The sequence below is a fragment of the Genypterus blacodes genome, unplaced genomic scaffold (assembly GCF_046128005.1).
Source record: "Genypterus blacodes isolate CSIRO-AG114 ecotype Tasmania unplaced genomic scaffold, CSIRO-AGI_Gbla_v1 ptg000022l_1, whole genome shotgun sequence".
Taxonomy (NCBI): Eukaryota; Metazoa; Chordata; class Actinopteri; order Ophidiiformes; family Ophidiidae; genus Genypterus; species Genypterus blacodes.
In genome coordinates, this window is record NW_027466835.1 from 4,742,648 (window position 1) to 4,763,479 (window position 20,832).

At 45.9% G+C, this 20,832-nt stretch overlaps 1 protein-coding gene and 4 non-coding genes across 12 annotated transcripts in view; 1 reads left to right on the forward strand and 4 right to left on the reverse strand.

Moving 5' to 3' along the window:
- The window catches only part of caskin2 (CASK interacting protein 2), a 53,152-nt gene that overhangs the window by 20,694 nt on the left and 11,626 nt on the right, over nucleotides 1-20,832 (forward strand). For all 8 annotated transcript variants that reach the window (XM_076142702.1, XM_076142701.1, XM_076142703.1 and 5 more), the window contains 5 exons: nucleotides 5,011-5,062; nucleotides 13,915-14,012; nucleotides 14,570-14,715; nucleotides 16,313-16,408; nucleotides 18,880-19,010. In XM_076142702.1, the coding sequence (XP_075998817.1) occupies nucleotides 5,011-5,062; nucleotides 13,915-14,012; nucleotides 14,570-14,715; nucleotides 16,313-16,408; nucleotides 18,880-19,010 (523 nt within the window). The remainder of the gene's footprint in view (nucleotides 1-5,010; nucleotides 5,063-13,914; nucleotides 14,013-14,569; nucleotides 14,716-16,312; nucleotides 16,409-18,879; nucleotides 19,011-20,832) is intronic.
- trnas-cga (transfer RNA serine (anticodon CGA)) lies at nucleotides 7,556-7,637 on the reverse strand. The gene has a single exon. It is a non-coding gene; the product is annotated as a tRNA-Ser (tRNA).
- On the reverse strand, nucleotides 11,192-11,273 carry trnas-cga (transfer RNA serine (anticodon CGA)). The gene has a single exon. It is a non-coding gene; the product is annotated as a tRNA-Ser (tRNA).
- Nucleotides 11,573-11,671, reverse strand: LOC142992777 (small nucleolar RNA U13). Its single transcript, XR_012961077.1, has one exon. It is a non-coding gene; the product is annotated as a small nucleolar RNA U13 (small nucleolar RNA).
- Nucleotides 11,966-12,047, reverse strand: trnas-uga (transfer RNA serine (anticodon UGA)). The gene has a single exon. It is a non-coding gene; the product is annotated as a tRNA-Ser (tRNA).

The following is a 20,832-nucleotide window of genomic DNA, read 5'->3' on the forward strand; positions in this document are numbered from 1 at the left end:
TTTTTTCTTGCAGTGTCGGGCGTAGGAGCTAATTTGTTTGGATTTGCATGTGCACTTTGTAAACCTCAGTAATCTGCATGTCACCTTGGGCGTGGTTTCATCTTTTTTTTCAAATTCATTCAGTTTTTCACTGCAGGTCTTGTCTTGTTTTGTATCATATCTGATCGTATTGAGGGATTGTGTCAAACAGTGGCTTTTTATCTACAGTCATTGACATAAAACGCTGTTAAATGCATCGATTGACTCCTGGACGAATAATTGAGAATCAGTTAGACTCCCTCTCTGTAATGGGAAACTGAGGGACTTACTGTAAGTGGGGGGGTGGGGGGGATTGCGTGGGCCTCCCACATCTTAGTCTTAGTGCCCCCATGGGGAAACCTGATTCCTGCAGGTGGTAGAGGCAGGTGGCGACATCAAGGAGGAAGCGTGTGGCCGACTGCAAACCCCCCCTCTGAAGAGGAAGCAGGGGCCAAGCAGGAAGTTTGATCCTCCGGAAAAACATGTATACATTGTGTGCATATCAATCAGTTGATCAAACTTCATTTATATATCACTTTTCAGACAAGTTGATATATAAATGATAGAAAATGTGAAAATAAGAAGATTGAAAAGAACTTGTTTGTCCAATCAGGGCAAAACAGACCAAGTAGTTGCTGCTTTATGCCTAATTCTATAAATATACCAACTATATACTATATTATACTATACTACACTACTAACAAACAGGCTGCCGATTGGTCCCTCTCATACTGTATCTCTCAAGCTTAAATGATTCACTTTGGACATTTTCCAGACCCAATCTCTTAGTGAAAGTTGAGATGTTGAGATGTGATCTGTCTTTGTGAGCTTAGGCCAACCTGAGTCGAATTTCTTAACATTATAAGCAATTAATAAGTGGTAAAGTTTGGTGCGTTCACTAAAATATGAGGGGTTTAAGTTGCACCTTAGCGTAAGGAGACGGAAGGCATAAAACTACAAAATATCCAAATTTAAATAGGTGGATCTCAGTGTGAAACGACAACTGTTGAGTACAGAAATAAATATTGGACCATGTCAAAGCTCGATGAAGTAAGAATTCATTTTAGCATCTGCAGACTTGCTGAGCCGAGCAGTAGAGGGGATCATGTTGTTTTGGAGGAGAGCTGATACTGTAAGTACTTCTGAAGCCCATCATCCGTGCAGTCAGAAACCACAGAACAGCCGCGTGGATTCATTCCTACTTTATTAGCGAGATGAAGACGTGTATTGTGTTTTATTGCTGCATTTAAACGACAAAGGGCCTGTTTATATTTAGACTACAAGATTTAATCTCAAGTGGAAGGAATTAGACTGCTGCTGTTTCTCAGGGAACGTTTTTTGACAAGGGTCTGTTATGGTGTTCTGGAGGACAGCCAGGGTTCTCCTAAGAAGACGTACTTTTAGCACGCTGGCTTTACAATGGTTGCATGGTGTCTACACTTCACCACACGGAGAACAGAGAGGATAGTGGCCCAACATTTATCCTTAAGTTTGTTTATTGCCCCGTCCTAAATTCAGCCACTTGAGCCATAAGAAACAAAAAAGATTTCTAAGGCGTTGCCTGCTCTTTCACAGACAGACATGTAATCATAGTTTTGATACTTTTGGTGGTTATCTAATTTTAGTCAGTAGATTTTACAACAGATTTTCTTTCAGTCTGGTGCACCAGAAGCACAGGCTGAGGCTCGAATCCATGGGCCTGATCCCAAGGAGACCTCTCAAATTTGCAGACTCCTGCAAAACCTCCCTCTTTCCCCGCATTCTTGTGGTGGCGGATCCCTGGGATGTGAAACTTCCAGCTGAAATTATAAAAAGATATTGGAGTCCCTGCAACTCCAGCGGGCTCCAGCTCCAGCTCTGTTCTGGGCCCTCTCTGCCTCTCTCTCTCTAGCTCTCTCTCTCTCTTGCTCTCTCTCTCTTGCTCTTTCTCTCTCTCTCTCTCCCTCCCCATAAACAACATTAAAAATAACTTTGAACAAATGCGTAGCAGACGATGGCCTTAAGAGGACCACTGGCTACGATATTCGGCATGGAGTACAAAGTGCTTCCTGCTCCAGCCCTGAGGCCAATGCGCTCAAGCTGCCAGTCAACTGATGAGCGGAGTTTGCTATCAGATCGGCCTCCTTATGTGGGTGGATTTGGGATTTGAAAACTTTAAAGGAGGGGAGACAGAGTTTTCATGGCTCCAGCTATGTCCTCTCCCTCCCTTTTCTTTATCTTCAATGTGTGTCTGGGTATTCATTTATGCGTGAGTGTGTGTGTGTGTGTGCGTGGTGTGTCTGTGTTAATTTGTGCATGTGCAGAGTTTGATTTATTCACGTTAATTATGGAATCCAGGTCGTTATCAAAGCAGCACACCAATCCTTAGAGAGAACGCCTGCTGTGTTTCCCCAAGATCTCAAATAGGAACTTACTTCAAAAGCACTATTGTTGTGCGTGTGTATTTGGGGAGGGTGTTAGGTTTTGGAGGGGCGGGGGCAAAGAAGTTAAAGGCTCTGTGGTTCTTCCCTGCCTTACTTTGCCTCTTGTACAGCCGTATTGAGGGATTGAGTAAGAAAAGGAGTGGTGTGTGTGTGTGTGTGTGTTGTGTGTGTGTGTGTTGTGTCGTGTCGCCTGGTCTCCAGGCTGTGGGTGTATCCAGTGTCTGGGATCGCTTTCCCATTCTCCCCCGTAAAGCCCCTGTGGACTGACCCTTGACCTCCCTCGACCTGGGATAGTAAACACTAGACTTCACCAGCGTTTGACTTACCACCATGAAGACGTGTGCAGACGATGATGGAGCTGTCATATGGCCGTATCTAGAGCTCAGTACTCAATAGATGCAGGTTGAAATTCTACAACAACTTTAACCCTGGCTAGTTACTTATGGGACCTTTATTGTCTCCACTTTCCACTGGAACTGGAAGCTGTCAGTCTCAAAGTTTCCATCCAGCTATTTTATGCAAATGTTGTCATATCAATTCAAAAATGCTTGATGGAAATAATGCGCCCACAATTGTGTTCACACGCTTGATGTCAATAAATGTTTGTTCAATAAAATGAAATGTGGTTAAACCCTGATGGAAACACAGTCAAATGCAAATAGTGATGTCACGTGACGGCCCCAGCTGGTTCCCTTTTGAAAACAGCTGCAGAGTGAAAATGGGCATCGGTGGACTGAAGTTACAATCACCACTCTTCTGAATCTTATCTGTCAGAAAAACATAAATGTACTATTTGGCAGACAACGGCGGCAGAATGCAGGAATGTTGCATTGTTGTGCAAAGGTTACGACAAACTGTGGACTATTTTAGGGGATAAATGTTGTATGGAAACATAGCGTGTGCGGTCCGCATTGCTTCACCTTTTTCCATGTGCGGCCGTAAAATCCAGGTGAAATTTTGCTGTAGAAGTTAGTTCCCTTTAAAATAAATGTGCATTTTTGGTGAAAAGTCTGACAACAATGAGCTTTATCTGCATCTCTATGACAGCGACATGATTATGCGATGATTCAGAGCGAGTACAATGGCCTTTGCTCCGAGAGGCTAAGTCACTCGCATTCACCACTGAATGCAGCTTTTAGAGTTACAGTGCAGAGTCGGTGACCGTGGCGTTATAATGACATGCTGATTAAACACAACTCTAGCTTCAAGCGTCCCGAACAGAGTGCAGACTTTGTTGGGAATGAGCAGAGTTTGGAATTCTGAAAGCATGGAGCCTGAATACCATAAGAGGCAACATTCCAGCGAGTGGGAGTGCGGGGGATTGAAAGTCACACCAAGAGAAGTCACAGAATGGGACAACGTGAAAAAAGGAAGAGGTCTTACTACTGATTGTGTCGCTTCTTCTTGGTTGGTGGACGTCTCATTTGACTCAGTCGAGAGGGTCGAAAACTTTGACCGTAGTGAGCCTGCAGTGGGAGTCTGTGGCCGAGCCCCTGCAGTGGTTGCTGACAGCCGCGTTGTCTCGGTGTAAAGGCCTCGGGGGGGGGGATCCATTGTCTAGCAGGAGATCAAAGAGATGCAAGTTTTATTCTCTCGTAGTCTTAGCGGCGTACCATCCTCTGACCCAGCAAAGGGAGTCAAACCTGGGTCAGAGGCTAATGAAGCTTCCTCAGGAGATCCAGCCGAGAGAGAAGACGAGGGATTTATGGCCCCCAAAGCCGGTCAGGTGTCGCGGTTGGCTGAATATACTCTCTTTAAGGAATGTACGGCTATCGCGTTGTTTGCTCCTCAAGAGACATCAAGCGAACGGGTTAGTTTCCCGAGAATCCTGGTGACAGTCGTTTAGCGCCCTAAGGGGAACTGGAGTCTTCGGCGTCTGTCATCGCCTCCTGCTGTCTCTTCTGACCAGACATTGTATCTGTATGAGGTTCTGTGTGTCTTTGGTTGCATTGCCTGCGGGACATCTGCTCGCCAGGCTGCCCCCCCCCCCCCCCCCCCCCGTCTCAGAAAAGCTCCCTTTTATTACGATTTTCCCTCACATCAATGACATATGTTGGAGCTGGTCTTCGCCAGGGTTCAACAACATCATTTTCCATATGTTAGTATGTACGGTACAAGCTCGGTCTTGTTTTCTGAGACCAAGAGAAAGCGTAGGTCGACCGAGGATTCATCAGGCTTTATGCTCCTGTAGAACTGTCACAGGTAGTGATGAAACTTTTGGGCCTTAAGAGATGAATCCGCTGACAGCTAACTTACTGCCCTTCCCGACAAATATTACCTGTGACCAAATTCCGAAAGAGTCATAAATTTAGAACACAATTTCCTGTCACAACACACATCTATAAATCAGCCACATCTAAGCTGATGACATGTCTGCGTGCTGAGTTTTTTTTCTATCATATTGAGTTTTGGTCATACATGTCACATCTAACAGTTAAGTATTAGTGGTTGTTTTCTCTTTTTGTCCCCCGTGTTGGCGGTACGGTGTAGTCAAGAGTTCCCAGTAGGTTGCTGAGTTTGATCACAGCCAGATGTTTATATCATGTATTGTCTTCTGTTTCCTTCACAGAGTTGTTGGGTTCTACCAAGAGGCTTAATGTCAACTATCAAGACTCAGATGGGTGAGTGATGAAGTCAGCACCATAAAGACACATTTCTTTTGGACAGTTTTCTCACATTCAAGTCTCAGTTCAGCCAAGTTCTCCTCCTCCTCCTCCCCCTCCTCCGTATCCAGTCGTTACACAGCTCCCTCAGCATCTATAAAATGTTATTTTCCACTATGCAATATCTTCTGCTACAATATTCAAGCCTCGGATTTGGAAACCAAAGCTGAAGTGTCTCCACTTTTGCCTTCCCGTTGGCCTTCGGTGTCATTTTGTGTCTAGCTGAATTAGCAGCTTAAATGAAATATAGTTGTGCGATAGCCGCGTTGGTGTCAAACATCATTTAAACCTTCGTCTCACTTTTACCGCTTCTTTTTCCCTGAAATGAGAGGCCACCACCGCAGTCTGCTAACCCCCAGTTACCCCCTCAGCCAGTGGAAACGCTGATGGTTACATTTCCCACCCCCCCAAAGCATATTAGCATGGAAGAAAAAGCAATAGATGAAGAAAGTTTTGTCCAACTTCCGTCCTCATCAATATTTGTCATTGTCTCATTTACCTCCCAACTCAGACTTTTCTTGTCTTTGCGTACAACGTTTCCATCAGACATTTCAGAATGCCGCCAGCAATGCGCCTAGCATGAAACTAAGCATCATGCAAAGACTGTGGGACTGATTCTGAGATCGGAGAGCTTCTGTCCATTAACACGGCAAAGCATCTTTCGGCGCACTTGCTGCCTTATTCTTCCTTTACGTCATTCTCTACTTGTTGGTATGACAGCTGAACGCTGGCTGGGAATTTCAAGTGACAGGGTGTTTATCGCAGTTGTTCGCAATTACAGCCAATACTTGGCTTTAATTGCGAAAGGGGCAGTCAAGGAACATTCAAGATGAGGTAGTTCTGCTTTGTTCTGGTATGCATGTGGAAGGGGTCAAAAAGCACTGGGGTTCGGCACTCAACCCTAAATGGTATGATGTCTCCACATAATTTGTAAATATGTTACACAAGATTTGTAAGGCCAGTGGAGAGTGTTGCAAATACTGAATCCTCCCAAAGGGGCATTGGTTGCGAAAGAGTTCAGCTAAGTCTATAAGGAGGCTTTATATGCACCAATACATGACCTAATAACCCCCTAGTAAAACAACTGTCAGTGTTGGTGCCTTTTGAGCCTAAGTAAACACTGTTCGGTGTAACAAAAGCCAGAGGGAGACAGCGAGCAAAGAGCGGCTTTAGATAAGCGGAGGGTCTGAGAGGGCAGTAAAACACACAAGTTAGAGGGCAGGAGTGTCGGTGCACTGTATATCACCCACACGGACCCGGAGGAGGTTGAAGTGTTTGTGTTACATCTTTAACTACTCTCCTCTTCCTCCTCCTACTCCTCCGCCTTTGTCTTTGTTGGCTCTCTAGAGAGCAAGGGGTTCGGGGGGTGGAGCCCAGCAAGGTGAAAGGTCAGCGATGGGCGTCAGCAGAATAGGGCCGGACCGTGACTGATTAGATAGGAGTGTTTAGAAAGAGCCTATATGGCTTAATGTAGTGATGACAGGCAGAGCGTCCGGCCGCTTTACTGTGACAAGAAGAGAAATTAGTCAGGAAAAAGTTTCCCCCACATCGCTGATGTGATGATATGTTAAGGGCACAACATTGCCATGTCTGAGCCTTAATTGCTGCTTTTCCCCCCTGTGTGTGTTTGTGTGTGTGTGTGCAGTGAGTGTGTTTGTGTTGAGGCTAATAGCCTCCGTGGGGACTGCAGATCTTGAACGTAGGAAAACCTCCTTCATTATTCATCAGCGCTGTTGGCACTGCGCCGGGCAATGTAGCACCAAACACAGTCCGAGTACAGCAATCACACTCCTGCAACTGAACACGACATTCCTGTTACACAACATCCCACAGTCCCACAGCGTCACACCTTCATTTGTTTACGCCATAACATGTCAACGCTTCTCTTTCTGTCCATGTCGTTTTGTTGTCTGACAGCTAATCTGAGAACGTTCAGGGATTTGTGTATGAGTGAAGTGATCTGAAGTACTTTAAGAGTTGGGTAATATCTGTGAGGACGGGTTAATAAAGAAAGACTTTTGTAGCACATCATTTTACTTGACTGGTTGGAGGCAAAGTTAAGAATGCTGACAAGGTTAATCATCATTAAGCATGTGGGCCATGCAAAAAGCTTCATTACACTATTTTTGTCTTGGCAAGTCCCAAGACAAGACAGAGGTCAGGCTACAAGTCAAAACCATCAAGTCCAAGTAAGTTCACAAGTCAGTGAGCGTGCAGAGGAAGTTCATGTCCTGTGACAATATGCTTAGCGTGTTGGCAACAAGTGGGATTTCCAGAGGATGTGTCATTTGAAGAAATCTGGACTGATTCAGAGATCGAGGAGCTTCTGTCCATTAGAGCAGAGGACGGAATGTTCCGTCTAATCATAGAAACAGTTCAATTCAGGCATTTATGACCATAAGATTTGAATCCTGGACCCAAGTGCTACAAAAACATCTCGCAAAACAGATCCGTCACGAACAGGATTCGAACCTGTGCGGGGAAACCCCATTGGATTTCGAGTCCAACGCCTTAACCTCTCGGCCACCGTGACCTGCGCTTATATGAAGTGATGACCCAATGTGGGTCGCATGTATAACAGGTGTGACAAAACTCTGAAGAAATCTTTGTTCACCAATCCGAAAACAGTGGTCCATGATTGTAAACTTGACTTAGTATGTTGCTGATGCTGGTTCCTCATCATGTACTGTACAACAGGAGAACCCTATTGATTCCATGCATGTATATGGCTTGATTTTTGCATATATTGCATTTTGCCTTGAGTCGCAGTAAAGACAAATACTATACTAATACAACTACAGTGTTGAGTGCATGGTAAAGTCAAAGTTAACATCAATGCTGTATTGTATTTACAAAAAGCTACTACTTATTCACTTGATCATTAAACATAATAGGTAGGTATAGCGTGTTCTTAGTCCAACACACTTAAGAGAAGAACGCTATGGAAAACAAATTAAATTTCAATAAAAACTGTCTTGCACGTAAAGAACAGAGCCTTAGGTTACGTTTAATTAGACAGAAAGGCATTTGGTCTGCATTGCCAAGGCTTCTTCTCCTGAACAGTAAGTGACACACTTTTCTCCTGGCTCCAAAACATTTACGTTGTGCCAACCTTTCAGTGCCGATCCTGTTAACACAGATTAATTACACCCTCACCCACGATCTGTGGGAATCCAGGAGTGTGGGATGAATTTCCCCACCTCTCCAGGTGTACTTACAGGACGTTAAGTCTGTTATTATCCATGTTTTCATTGGGAGAAAAGTTTGGTGAAAGAAGTCGGAGTGTGTGTTCGTCATGTAAGGACTTGTAGACAGACAGACAGACCTGAGTGAAGAGAAGCTGAAGGTGTGGTTTAGGACCTGACATATATCTGTGTTATTAGGGGAGTGTGAGTGTGAGTGTGAGTGTGTGTGAGTGTGAGTGTGTGTGAATGTTCGTGCAGGTCAGTCATTCATCACTGCTCTGTGTGTGTGAGAAAGAAGCAATATTTGGCTTTGTTGACATGCATGCCAGTGTGTGTGCTCACTTGCCTGTGTGTGTGTGTGTGTGTGTGTGTGTGTGTGTGTGTGTGTGTTTCCCCCTGTGAGAAAGGCGAACAAACACACACAGGGTGCTGTAACGTATAATAGAAGCTCTCTTTTCTGCATCCCTGTGAGACAAATTAGTATTTGAGCCTCCATTGACATCTCCGGCTGCCTGTTGGCGTTGTGTTTGGGATGTGTTTCTATGGAGAGCGGCGCTGGAATGGGTCTGTGTGAATTGCCGTGATGGTGGGAGCTCTGGCCTTTTGTATCGGTGGGAGGCGAGCTCCAGGCCGGGCAGCAGCCAACAACACGGTCCTGGCATCAGAGGCAGCCAAAGCAAAAGGCCGAGCACTAAGCTGCAACAAACCTTTCAGAGTTTTCACCCTTTTCCACCACCACCAACTCCCTCCTCCATGATCTGGGATTGCAAAAAGCAGAGTCATCCTTTAAACGACCCGATAAAGTGTATTAGTCCCGAGAGGCAGTGAGGCCCTTACACTTAACAAGGTCATTAAAACTAAATGACCTTGTCCGTCTGAACAGTCATTATTAAGAAAGATGGTTTTGCACCTGTGGCAGATGGACTATGATGGACCAGACTTCATCCTAAAAGTGCATTTAGATTGAAGGTTTTGAACTAAATGAGAAAGAAAATAAGAGGATGTAAATCCTGTGCAGAGCTCAAACACGACCCAGGTGGCTGTACCTTCAGCTTGGTCTCTCTTAGCCATGGCTGCTGTTGGGAAGCCAGCAGAGGGATTTAGTCTTTGTCGGCACAGTAGCGATTCTGGCGGGGCTGCGCAGAGGAAGGCAGGATCTGCAGCGTGAGCCATAGGCCATAAACGGTACATGGCTGTATCTCCCCTTATCTTGCCCTCAAAGATTCCCTACACTGACTCCCTGTGATATCACTGACACAAATATTCTGATTTTGTCAGAATGTTATTGCCTTCAAGATTGCACAGCGGCGGAACTCTACTGCCAGATCCCAGACAGAGGGAGACGGGGAGACGGGGAGCCCAGTGAGCGGCTGGGTCACTCCAAGAATGTGACACTATCAGCAAGAATGTCATTTAACGTGACAGCGTCGCAAACCACCAAGGCTGTGAATCTCTCTCTCTCTCTGTCTGAAAGGATCAACACTGTGTGTGTGTGGTAGCTCCTTGCATTTGATACCACCATAGTGCATTCCAGTCTGCAGGGATGACACCACTCCAAGCCAGCATTGGAAGCTGAAGGAGAGCTGAAGGGGGTGCAGGTCAGGCTGTCTGTGGAGAGGGTCACGACACTCTCGTTCTCCTTCTCTCTCCATAAATATCCCCCTCTCCCTGTCTCTCTCTGTCTGTGCCTCCCCACTCCTTTCAGCGACGAGTGGCGACGGCGATGAGAGGTAAGGTCAGAGAGGGCCTTGTTCTCCCAGAGAGCGTGTGAGAGGAGAGGGAGGAAAAGCAGAGTAGAGGCCAGAGAGGAGAGACGGAAACACCCGCGGCTTTCTCAACACAGAAGCTTTTCAGGGGTCTGTTCTCAGCTGAGGAGCGTCAGGTGCTGCCAGAAGCAGAACAGGAGAGAGAATTGAAGAGGGGAGACAGAGGACGGATTGTCCGCCTCAAGTCTCTCCAGACGGCCTCTTTTCATTGTGCAGGCTGCATGCGTCCCACACGCGGCCCCAAACAGAAGCTAACAGCAGGCCAGCGCTCCCATTGGCCTCGCTCTCCCCACAGGAGAGTGCACACCGGAGCTGCCGCATTAGCTGACGGCAAGACTCACAACTGCAGCTGGATTAGCTGTTATCATTTCAAATAGGTGTCAGGGACGAGGGTACACAGAGGACAGGCCTGAGAAATGTCAGGGGAAGAATGTATGGCTGCTGCTTGAAACTCATTTCACTGTGGCCACGAGGAAGGCTGGCAGGATGCTGAGCTCTTCCACAAGTGAGTCAGCACAAGTTCATTTAACTTTGAGGTCTTTTTACAACTTTGTGTTTTCGCAAAATGTCACTTTCACAAAAATCAATGATTGCCAATGTTCTAAGAGAGAAATGTAACACTGCCGTTGTCCTGAACTGAACTGTGCAAAGGATGTTTAGAATGCTCCACTCAAGAGCCAAACCTGAGCTGTATAAGGTAACAGACTCACGCTCTACAAGTTTGAGGTTCTGCCATGAGTAAACAGGCTCTGGTTTGTTGGGGTCCAGTTTCCTTCGGCCCTGTATGGATCTGGCCCAGGTGCTGACTGATCCATTTTGAGTTCATGTCTGGATGGGTCCAAGTAGTATGTGGTTGTACAGCCTCCATTTGGGTTCAAATGTTCAGGTTTGTGAAGACCACTAGTTAATGTACACTACATTGATCCCCACAGGGAAATTCACCCCCTGAGTTTATCCCATCTCAACTATATAGAGTAGCGGGTAGCCGCATCGCAGCACCTGGGCCAAACTCCAGCTCTACAGCATAGTGTGTGAGTGTACCGACTCATACACAGGGACACCTTGTAGGTTCCACACAGACAGCACTGGGGATAGTAGAGATTTGAAACCTGGTCCTAGGTGCTGCAAAAATATCACGTCACGAACAGGATTCGAACCTGTGCAGGGAAACCCCATTGGATTTCGAGTCCATCGCCTTAACCTCTCGGCCACCGTGACCTTGTATTGAAGTGTAACCCCTATGTGTGTCTGGACATTTGTACAACCAATGTTGCGCTATTGGCCTTGCGCTATATTGGTGGAGTTGCTACAACATATAATAGCTACGGGTGTCTTTTTGTTGTAGAAACCACAGGGTGGAATATTTTTGGCTTGAGCCTTAACCAGCAATAATTGTCATTGTGGCATCACGCTGAAAATGCCCCACCCTCTTTCAGATACGAGCAGCTGTAAGTGGAAGTGTAGCTTTATCCGTTATTTGTCAACATCTTGAAAGTGTAAATCTTGGTTCGGTTCAGGATCAGACGGGCTGAGGCGCAGAGCGTAACAAGAAAGGCCGCACCTGTCACAGAGAGACTGTGAGAGCACCAATCATCATGTGTTTGAACCGAAAGGATCGGATATTCGTTGGGCGCTCGGGCTTATTGAATACTTGCACTGACACTCTGAGTCACGGTGTCAAACTTACGCGTACAAACTCTCTATCTAAAACGTTACTCAGAAAGGCGGGAAACAGCAAAATAAACGAATAATGCTCAATGAACAGAAAAAATCGATGTCCCTAGCTCTATATGGGAGGACATGTACAGTATTTGACGCCTGAGGAAAATGGAACACCCAAGAAGAGCATGATGAACCCAAGAGCTACTTGCTGTAAGGCAACAGTGGAGCGTGCGACAGAAAAACATATTCGTCACGAACAGGATTTGAACCTATGCGGGGAAACCCCATTGGATTTCAAGTCCCACGCCTTAACCTCTCGGCCACCGTGACCTTATTTTTGGCCATTTTCAGTCATTTTCAAACTCTGATTGACTGTAAAACATCTGTACATCAGTCAGCTCCATCACAGCAGCTCTGGTGTGAATCCCCTTCAGCAGCGTTTTAATACTCCACCAATAACGCAGCTGTTCCACTTAAAGACCTTCGTCATCAGTCTTAAGGGAGATCAGTGTCCTCCTCTGTTTAAACAAACTGTTACACAACGCCGGCGAGACACTTCAGCCTCAAAACTCTTTCTGCTGCACTTTTTTCCCCCAAACTGTCAAAGAGCCGTCGCATTGTTCCCAACCCTCTACGAATAACACAGCTGTGCTGTTTCTGGGAGATGACTCCAGATGTTGAATCACTGAAAGTCCTTGTGGTAGATGGAAGGATTGTAGGATTTCTTTTTCCCTCCTCCTACTCTGTCTCTCTCTCTCCGTCTCTTTGTAACCCCTCTTTTCCCCTTTGCACACACACATTACATGCAGCCTCACTAATCCCGTCCATTAGTCTTGGTTATGCCCTCGGCTCTGTCTGTTACCGTGCCCACATGAATGCCATCTCCGAGATTACACAACAGCCTGTACACAAGGAAGGAAGTGCACAGCTCAAAAACAACCCTCCCCTCTCTTTACTTCTTTCTTTCATGCTTTCCTTTTACAACTCTGGAAAACATCTAATGTTTTTGAACTGGTTTGTTATTTATACTGGATCACAAGTAGCCTGTAGCTGCACTGCGCTGTCTGCGGGTGAAATGAGAGGGAACATGACCATTTGTGTTGGTTATAAAGTCTTTCTTCTTTCTAGCACAAACAGAATGTACAAATATAACAACAACAATAATAATACTACTACATACAACAACAAACATATATTTTTGTATGTGTATTTCAGTACTTCAGGTACTCGGTAGGTTCATACTATACCATACATACTATAGACTATAGAGGTGAGATTATGAAACAAATGCGCAAAATTTTTTACTCACAAATTGTATATTTGTGAGTAATGTAACTGTACATGTCGTAATTTGAGCACTGCTTGTGTTGAAATTCTTTTGGCGTTCCGTGGTGTGTGTGGACTTTTTGGGATCCAGGCGTACGGTGTCTGGACTCGCCGGCGTATGAATCAACAGGGAGGAGGCAGAGCTGTTCCAGTTACTCATCAAATATCTGAGTAACACTCATTGTGAACCTCTGCAGGGCATCGCTCTGCACCGGCATGTCCTGACAACAGGCGCACTACATCATTAGCAGAACACATCAAGTCCCATCAATCCCAGCCCACTTCTCCAGAAAACTTCTATTACTGTCATCAGATTTATGGAAGCCTGGATTGGTTCCATCCATTTATCACCTGCATCATCTCAGACACCACATCCTGGATATTGATGATAAAAATGATTCATTTTACATTTAAAGGAGCAGTCTGTAAGAATGTGGAGAATTACAAGGAATTATGACAGTTTTATGAATGAGAAATGCTTCCGTTTCGCTGTTTGAATTTTCCAAAACGTCAGCAAAAGCACTCGATGAAACACATGTTGGCATGAAGTGCCCCTACGAAAAAGGGGGAGTTCTGATCAAAGAAAGTTTGCCTTCTTCTTATTTGTCCTTGTTTTTACAATGTCATATCGTGACTCTTAATGAAATCCTTTCCATGCAAGCTTGTGTGTGTGTGTGTATGTGTGATCTTTGAAGTCATGTGTTGTGTTTTACAGCAGTGAAAGAGGACTGGATTCATGTGGGTGGGTGGGTTACTGCGGTGAATGGCAGAAATAGGATTTCCAAAACGAAGCAATGTTACAAGTGTTTATGTGGCTGTGCTGCTCTGCCTGCTGCGTGTCGCTCATGTCTGTTAATTGTTTCTCTCTCAGGTTTTCGGCCCTGCACCACGCTGCTCTCACAGGGACCATAGAGCTGCTGTCTGCGCTGCTAGAGGCCCAGGCTACTGTGGACATCAAGGACAGCAATGGTTAGATACACACATACACACGGTATACAGTATGTCTCCAAACTTAACTTGCACCCCAAATGGAATAACGGACAGATGCATGATTGTTTTAAATGGAATCATAGTGATAACACAGCTTAATCTAAAATCACATATACACTCTGGCTGAACACAACAATCGCTCTCTCAGTTTCCAAACCAAAAGAACCGCACAGAAGCACCGAGACCAGACCGAGGAAGTGGTCAGGTCACAAACAAACCCTGGAGCTGTTTGTGGTGTGAATATGATCTTGTGAACCAAGTCCAAGGCGATCTATTGATCTGTTGCTTGATCTAAAACCAGGGGCTTAGAGCTGAACGGCAAATGTCTCCACATTTAACTACCCGTAGCAAATCAAACAAAAGCTGTAAAACTTTATGGTTTATTTGGATGGATCGTGTTCACAAACCCTGGGCCGCTACTGCCCAGGAAAGCAAATTAAACGTGTGTAAATCTGTGTTAGACAATCCCTTTTGCTACAAAAATGATTTCTCTTCCGCTTAAAGCGACTTCATTTATGGTTATTAAACCCCTGCAGGGATGCGTCCGCTGCACTATGCGGCCTGGCAGGGAAAAGCCGAGTCCGTGCTGATGCTGCTTCGCTGTGGCGCCGGGGTCAACGGCGTTTCCTTGGATGGACACATTCCTCTCCACCTGGCCGCACAGTATGGACACTATGAGGTGGTAAGTAGAGGGCATTCATGCATTATAGGGGTTCATGTGTATTCCCCCTCATTTAAAGCGTAATATAGTTGGCGGTATGTGTTAAACATTCTTGGGACGCACCCTTAACCGGTCAGTACCTAAAAGGTGATGTTTTCACTCACTGTGCACAGGGGTGTTGCCGCAAGGGAGAGAAGATGGATCAGTGTGTGCAGGGGTTTTTCTGCCCAGTAAAATATTGCAAAGGTTTCAAAATAGACCTCTAAATGAAAACAGGACTATGGTAATTAATATAACATGTCCTCTTTAAAGTCAAAAGCTGTTCTGGTGAGATGTTTTCAATATTTAAGCCATCCTCTGAAACAAACATCCCAATCATTTAGCCTCATGATCGGGATCCAAACTCCCTCTGCTGGGTGGACGAGTTCACATCAGTCCCCTGTTTTGTTTTTAAAGGTTTGAAGATCAATCTGACCCTGAATGGGCAAAGTGGTCCCACATCTGATCTTAGTATTGCTTCAGAGTAAACAGGTCAACACACTGCGCTCACTTCACACAGAGCTCCAAACACACATGGGCTCAGGCGAAGCGCCGTGTGTGGTGTGTGGTAATTGCAGGGATTGGGATGGGGCTGTGTGCGGTAATGCAAGAAGTCATCGGTGGTGGTGGTTGTGTGTGTGTGTGTGTATGTGTGTGTTTTTGTTGCTGGAGTTACTGTGATTGGATTGTACAGGGGTGAGAGAGAGCGGGGGGGGGAGAGGGAGAGAGGAGGCACACAAACCAGTTGAAGGTCCACAGGGAACAAATCGGAGAGAGCGGCGGTGGATTCGATTGGATTTGTAAGGATTCATGTGGCGATAAAGGGGGTCGGGTGATGGAGTGTGGGTTTGGGGGGCTTGACTCCCAGTGATCAGATTGAAGGGGTGTGTAGGGTTGTTCTTTGTCTAAAGAGGCACGAAAAACAATGACTGGAGTTGGCGTTCAGCGTATCTCCAGAGGTCTCTTTGCATTTCATGTCCACGCTTGCACGGATCCAACAGAGGACGACGAACAAATACACAGTGTGCGTTCTGTTTGCTTCCATTGTTGAGACGGCATCTCTCTGTTAATCAGGGCAGCAAAAGAGAGGAGAGAGAGAGAGAGCAGGACCTTGTGTTGTAAGGAAACTAATGTGTGGTTCAATCTCTGTTTCATTGTCATGTGTTGGATTCTAATTAAATGAATTGAATTTGCTGTGAAATCTCAAAGCTGCCGAGTGTGTTTCCCCCCGTCCTGTGCGTGTTAAGCAGTGTGGACAGGATAGACAACCTGCTGCAGGTGGAGCACGGACCACGCCCCGATCCCACATGCAGCAGCACACAAACAGCCTCAACAAGCATCACAGAACAGTTGCGGTGACATTAAAGGGGCAGTGTGAGTTTGAGGTCAGCAGTCAGCCGCGGTTTGTACTGAAATCAGCCTCACCAGTTTAGTTGTCAGCTCACATCCCATTGGCTTAAACATTAAGGGTTCCATGCTGGTCTCAAACAGGTATGAATCCTGCAATCCTATGAGCGCTGTTACTGTGGAAAGGCTTACTATCAATGGTTAAGTGTGTGTCTGTCTGTGTGTGTTTCAGTCGGAAATGCTGCTGCAGCACCAGTCCAACCCTTGCCTGGTGAACAAAGCTAAGAAGACGCCGCTGGATCTGGCCTGTGAATTTGGCAGGGTGAAGGTAAGCCTGTGTGTGTGTGTGTGTGTGTGTGTGTGTGTGTTTGTGTGTGTGTGATTGAGTGTCTGTCCTCCCCCTCCAACCATTTAGAGAAACATTGTGAGTGTGAACCGATGATCTGCCTGTCAGTTTGAAGGTGCATTCATCTTAAGCTGTGACTACACGGTAACAGCTGGACAAATACACACACTCAACTCTCACCCACACACACACAAACAGGAACCTCTGGGATCCTCTACATATGGATATAATTGCGTTGCCACGGCTACTCTTCTTCTCTGGCCCTAAACAGGGCTGTTATCTTTGTATTGTCTTTCTCATTGCGTTAACTTTTCCTGCCCTGCCCCCTTCGCTCTCTTGTTCACTCGAAATACTTTCGCTAAATTAAACCAATCGGACCATCAAACACTGATTTTCTTTCCTTTTCTGGCTCTGAAGTTAATTTGAACTTTAATCTTATGGCCTTTCGTTCTTGTTTCTCTCAGATCCAGCACACAAATCACACAGCGTTCCAGTTTCAGTTGTTTCAGGAATTTGGATGTCACAACCCCCGATAAAGCCAAACTGTTGCACCAATGTGATGTAATATGATAACAGATGAGTCATTCTGAAAACAAGTTTGGATGATTTCATACTTCAAAATAGATCACAATTTAGTTTCTGTTATGCAAAATAGGGGGTTTGAGGAACATTTCAGCGCTGCTTCTCTACATCTGCAGTGGTCATTTGCATAGATTAGTTATTTTTGTGGATGGATGCCTGCTTTTATTTTTGCAGGGTTTTCCTTTTGAGCATCAACACAACAAAGATACGAAACAGAAACAGCTTACCTGGCCAACGACAAAAACATGTATTGAGTTGTTCTATTCGATGTACAGAGTGTGTGAGACTAAATATCAGATGGCTGCAGTGTGTGAGTCCCTCACAGTTCACTCTGAAAGTGAACGGCAGGAAAATAAAGAAGGAAAGTTTGGCCCCGACTTGACTGGAGGATAGAGAGACATTGTGAAGCAGAGCTGAAGTCAATGTTCCCTACTATTTGAGTGAACACGACTCGCCGCTGTGCTGTGGAGGAAGAGAAAAAAAAATCCCTTACGGCTTTATTTATGCAGCGAGCGAGGGGCTCAGAGAGAGAGAGAGAGAGAGGGAAGGAAAGAGGAGAGGAGGGGGGGCGTCATCACAGAGCTAATGGCAGGTTTGTCGTCGGCTCAGCCAGTCAGAGTTCAGTGGTGGTGAACGGCTTTGTTTTGACTTGTGTGAGTTTGTTAAATGAGACATGAAAGTAGAGCCTGTGCAGAGCTGATTCCCCCCCCCCCCGAGGTTGATTTAAATTTCACTGGGATATCTTTAGAGTGGCTGCTTGTGCTTATGGAAAGTGTGTGTGTGTGTGTGTCACATGTTAACGCCTCAGCTGCTGCGGTGATGCCAGGGTGCGGTGAAGGCAGCTGGTTCCCCTTTAAGCCGCCGCGTCTGCATTCATCTCTGCTCCGCTTCACCTCCCTCCTTCTAACCTTCCTCACCTTTCCTCACTTTTCTGTCAACCTGAGCGATGTTTTCATTTTCACATCACGGCTTTCGACCTCACAAAACTCACCCCATATGATGTGATCTACCCAGGCAGAAGAGACCAGGATTAATGACTAACGAACTAACTTTGATGATTTTAGTCAGTATTGGCCGACTCCAACAGGTGGAAAGAAGAGGTGTGGAAGTGTCTGTGTTCCAAATTGGGAAGAAATCATGAGAAAAACTCCAATTACATTCATCATTCCAAGTATTACCTGGAAAAGAGATCCACCTCAGTTTTCCAAGGCGGTGTAAAGTGGAAAAGATGGATTTCTAACACAGTGTTTGTGTCCCAATCGCACTTTTTTTAATTTCCAATAGAGGGCGGTCATCTCTCCAGCCAGTGCAGTTCTAGTATTCAGTGTGCGTCAACAATGTCACAGAAAATGTCATGGACACACACATCTGAGCATCACGTTGACCCGTCGTGACACAGCAGAGACGTGGAAATCAGTGCTGCTCATCGACAACAGAGCGTTTGAGATGGTTTGTGTCTGGAAGCTTTGCTGTGAGCTCAGGCGGTGCAGAGACGAGGGTTTGCATTGCTGCCAGATGTCTGGAATCATTTATGGCGTTTCGGGTCGCTGAGGCATTACCTCATACTCACCTGCAGGGCCGCTGAAGTATTTTATGTCCCCAAAGTGTGTGTGTGTGTGTGTGCGTGTGCGCTGGACTTCCTCTGTTGAAAAGCTCCATGTAATAGATTCTGTATTTAATTATTTGTTTTGGAACTAGATGCAGCCTTCACTCATCGCTCACCTGCGTCCTCTCCTCTCTCTTTCTGCTTTTTGTTTTTCTTTCTCCATCCCTCCCCTGACCTGTGCACATCCACCCCCCACCATGCACACACACACACACATACACACTGCCTTTCCTCCCGCTTTGCCTCCCTGTCTGCGCCTCCTCAGGTTGCCCAGCTGTTGTTGAGCAGTAACATGGTGGTAGCTCTGCTGGACGGGGAGAGGAAGGAGCAGACAGACTCGTCCTTCACCACGCCGCTGCACCTCGCCGCCCGCAATGGACATAAAGACATCATTCGGTAAGACGGTGGCACAATGCTCTACATTCAGCCGTAAAAACTGAAACGTGTTCAAGCTTTACTGTTTGGCTGGAAAGTACAGATCACGCAGAGCGGCACTGCTACAGACGGCGCCACACGGACACTGCACCAGTGGCTGCTGGGAACATGTGACACTTTGCCAAAAGGGCGAGAATGTTTTTACATTTATTTGTGGGAAAAAAAAGGGCAGGAAAACGAGCCTCACAAGAGGAACAACTGGAAAGCTTGTGTTTTTAGCTTCTCCGTGTGGTTGACCTCTTTCAGTGAGACGTAACCCAGCGTAATCAAACCTATCAATCAATCAATCTGTTAAGCCCTCATGTTATGTACATTATGGGACCTCAAATGAATGCCAGTTATATGGAATCCAAATACCATTTTATTATTAACATTTAATCATGTACGATTTTAATTAAGTTGTGTTTACGTTCCCTTTCTCTCTTTGATTTTTAAGGTGTGTGTTTTGTAAAGGCCAGTTCTTTAAAAATGTAAATGTAAAAGAAAAAGAGGAACAACGCGAGTATTTCAAAAACCTTTATTTCCCCTTTATTATTATCATCATTACATTTTCTTCAGGAATCATTTATATTTCAGACCCATTTTTTAAAGACGTGATCAAAAACTCCTAATGCGTCGGTGTTGCCGTCCTCCTCTGGGGTCCATGTCTGTTCCTTCCTCTGAACCAAGGAGGGACGTGTTGTCATTTTGACCCAGTTCTGCCACAGTTGCTGTTCTTTAGAAGTGTGTGTGTGTGTGTGTGTGTGTGTGTGTGTGTGTGTGTGTGTGTGTGTGATCCTGGATTTGTGTGAAAGGTCCAGTCATCAGTGCAGAGATTATTGGCTCATCAGTGAAGTTCATTTCTGTCGTCTCCTCGCTGCCGCTAAGCCGTGTTTACAGCCAGGGACGTCACTTCACTTTAATCGGCTTCGCTTGAAGACCAATGAATGAATTTCAACTTCATTCTTTCGTCGCATTAATCTGGATCGTGGTGACGAGTAAAAATTATCCGTCCTTTTCTCTTTGAGCTCAGAGGAAAATGTCACGGGGCTGAGGGCGGACATACGAAGGAATGCATGAGTAAAAGACAAACGCTGCACTGAGGAAATCATGGAAGCACTGCAGAGAGTGAATATGGAGCATATATGACCAGAGCAGAGCAGCAGAATCTGGATTGTTTCCCCCCCCCTTTCCAGCAGGCAGCAAGATCTTGGAGGAAGATGGACACTTTGATGAGTCCCTGTGGGTCCGTCCCTTCCTGATTTTGTTGAGCTTTAGGGAGACGTGAGCCGAGCTTTACCAGCGGGACCTTCGCAGCTGCAAGGCAAAGAGGGAGAGGGAGGGAGGGAGAGAGATGGAGAGAAAACAGGATGACAAAAGTGAGATTTAGTGGCGTAGAGGGAGTGAGATGACCAACAGAAGCATCAGGACAAAGTGTCAGGATGTTTTTCTCTGACCCCATGTTTTCAGGTTCACGTGCAGAGCCTTTTGAAGTGTTTTATCTGGTCACTTTATAGTTGGGTTAGTTTGCCTCCATCCCAGAGTGATGTCACAGTGTTTATACTCGGTGTGAATGACGGCCTCCAGCTGATGTGTTGCGGCGTGGAGATGGTTTGGGGAGCAGGGCAGGGCGCTGTGGTGGCTTGTGGTTCCCAACCACCGAGCCAGCACATTTGCACATTCGCAGGGTGTGGATCCACGGAGTCATCTTGTACTGGTTTTGAGTGTAATAACCCTCCCTCCCTCCCAGCACTCCCAGGATCCCCCTTCCATGCCTTTCATTCCTGGCCGAGCTCTGAAATAC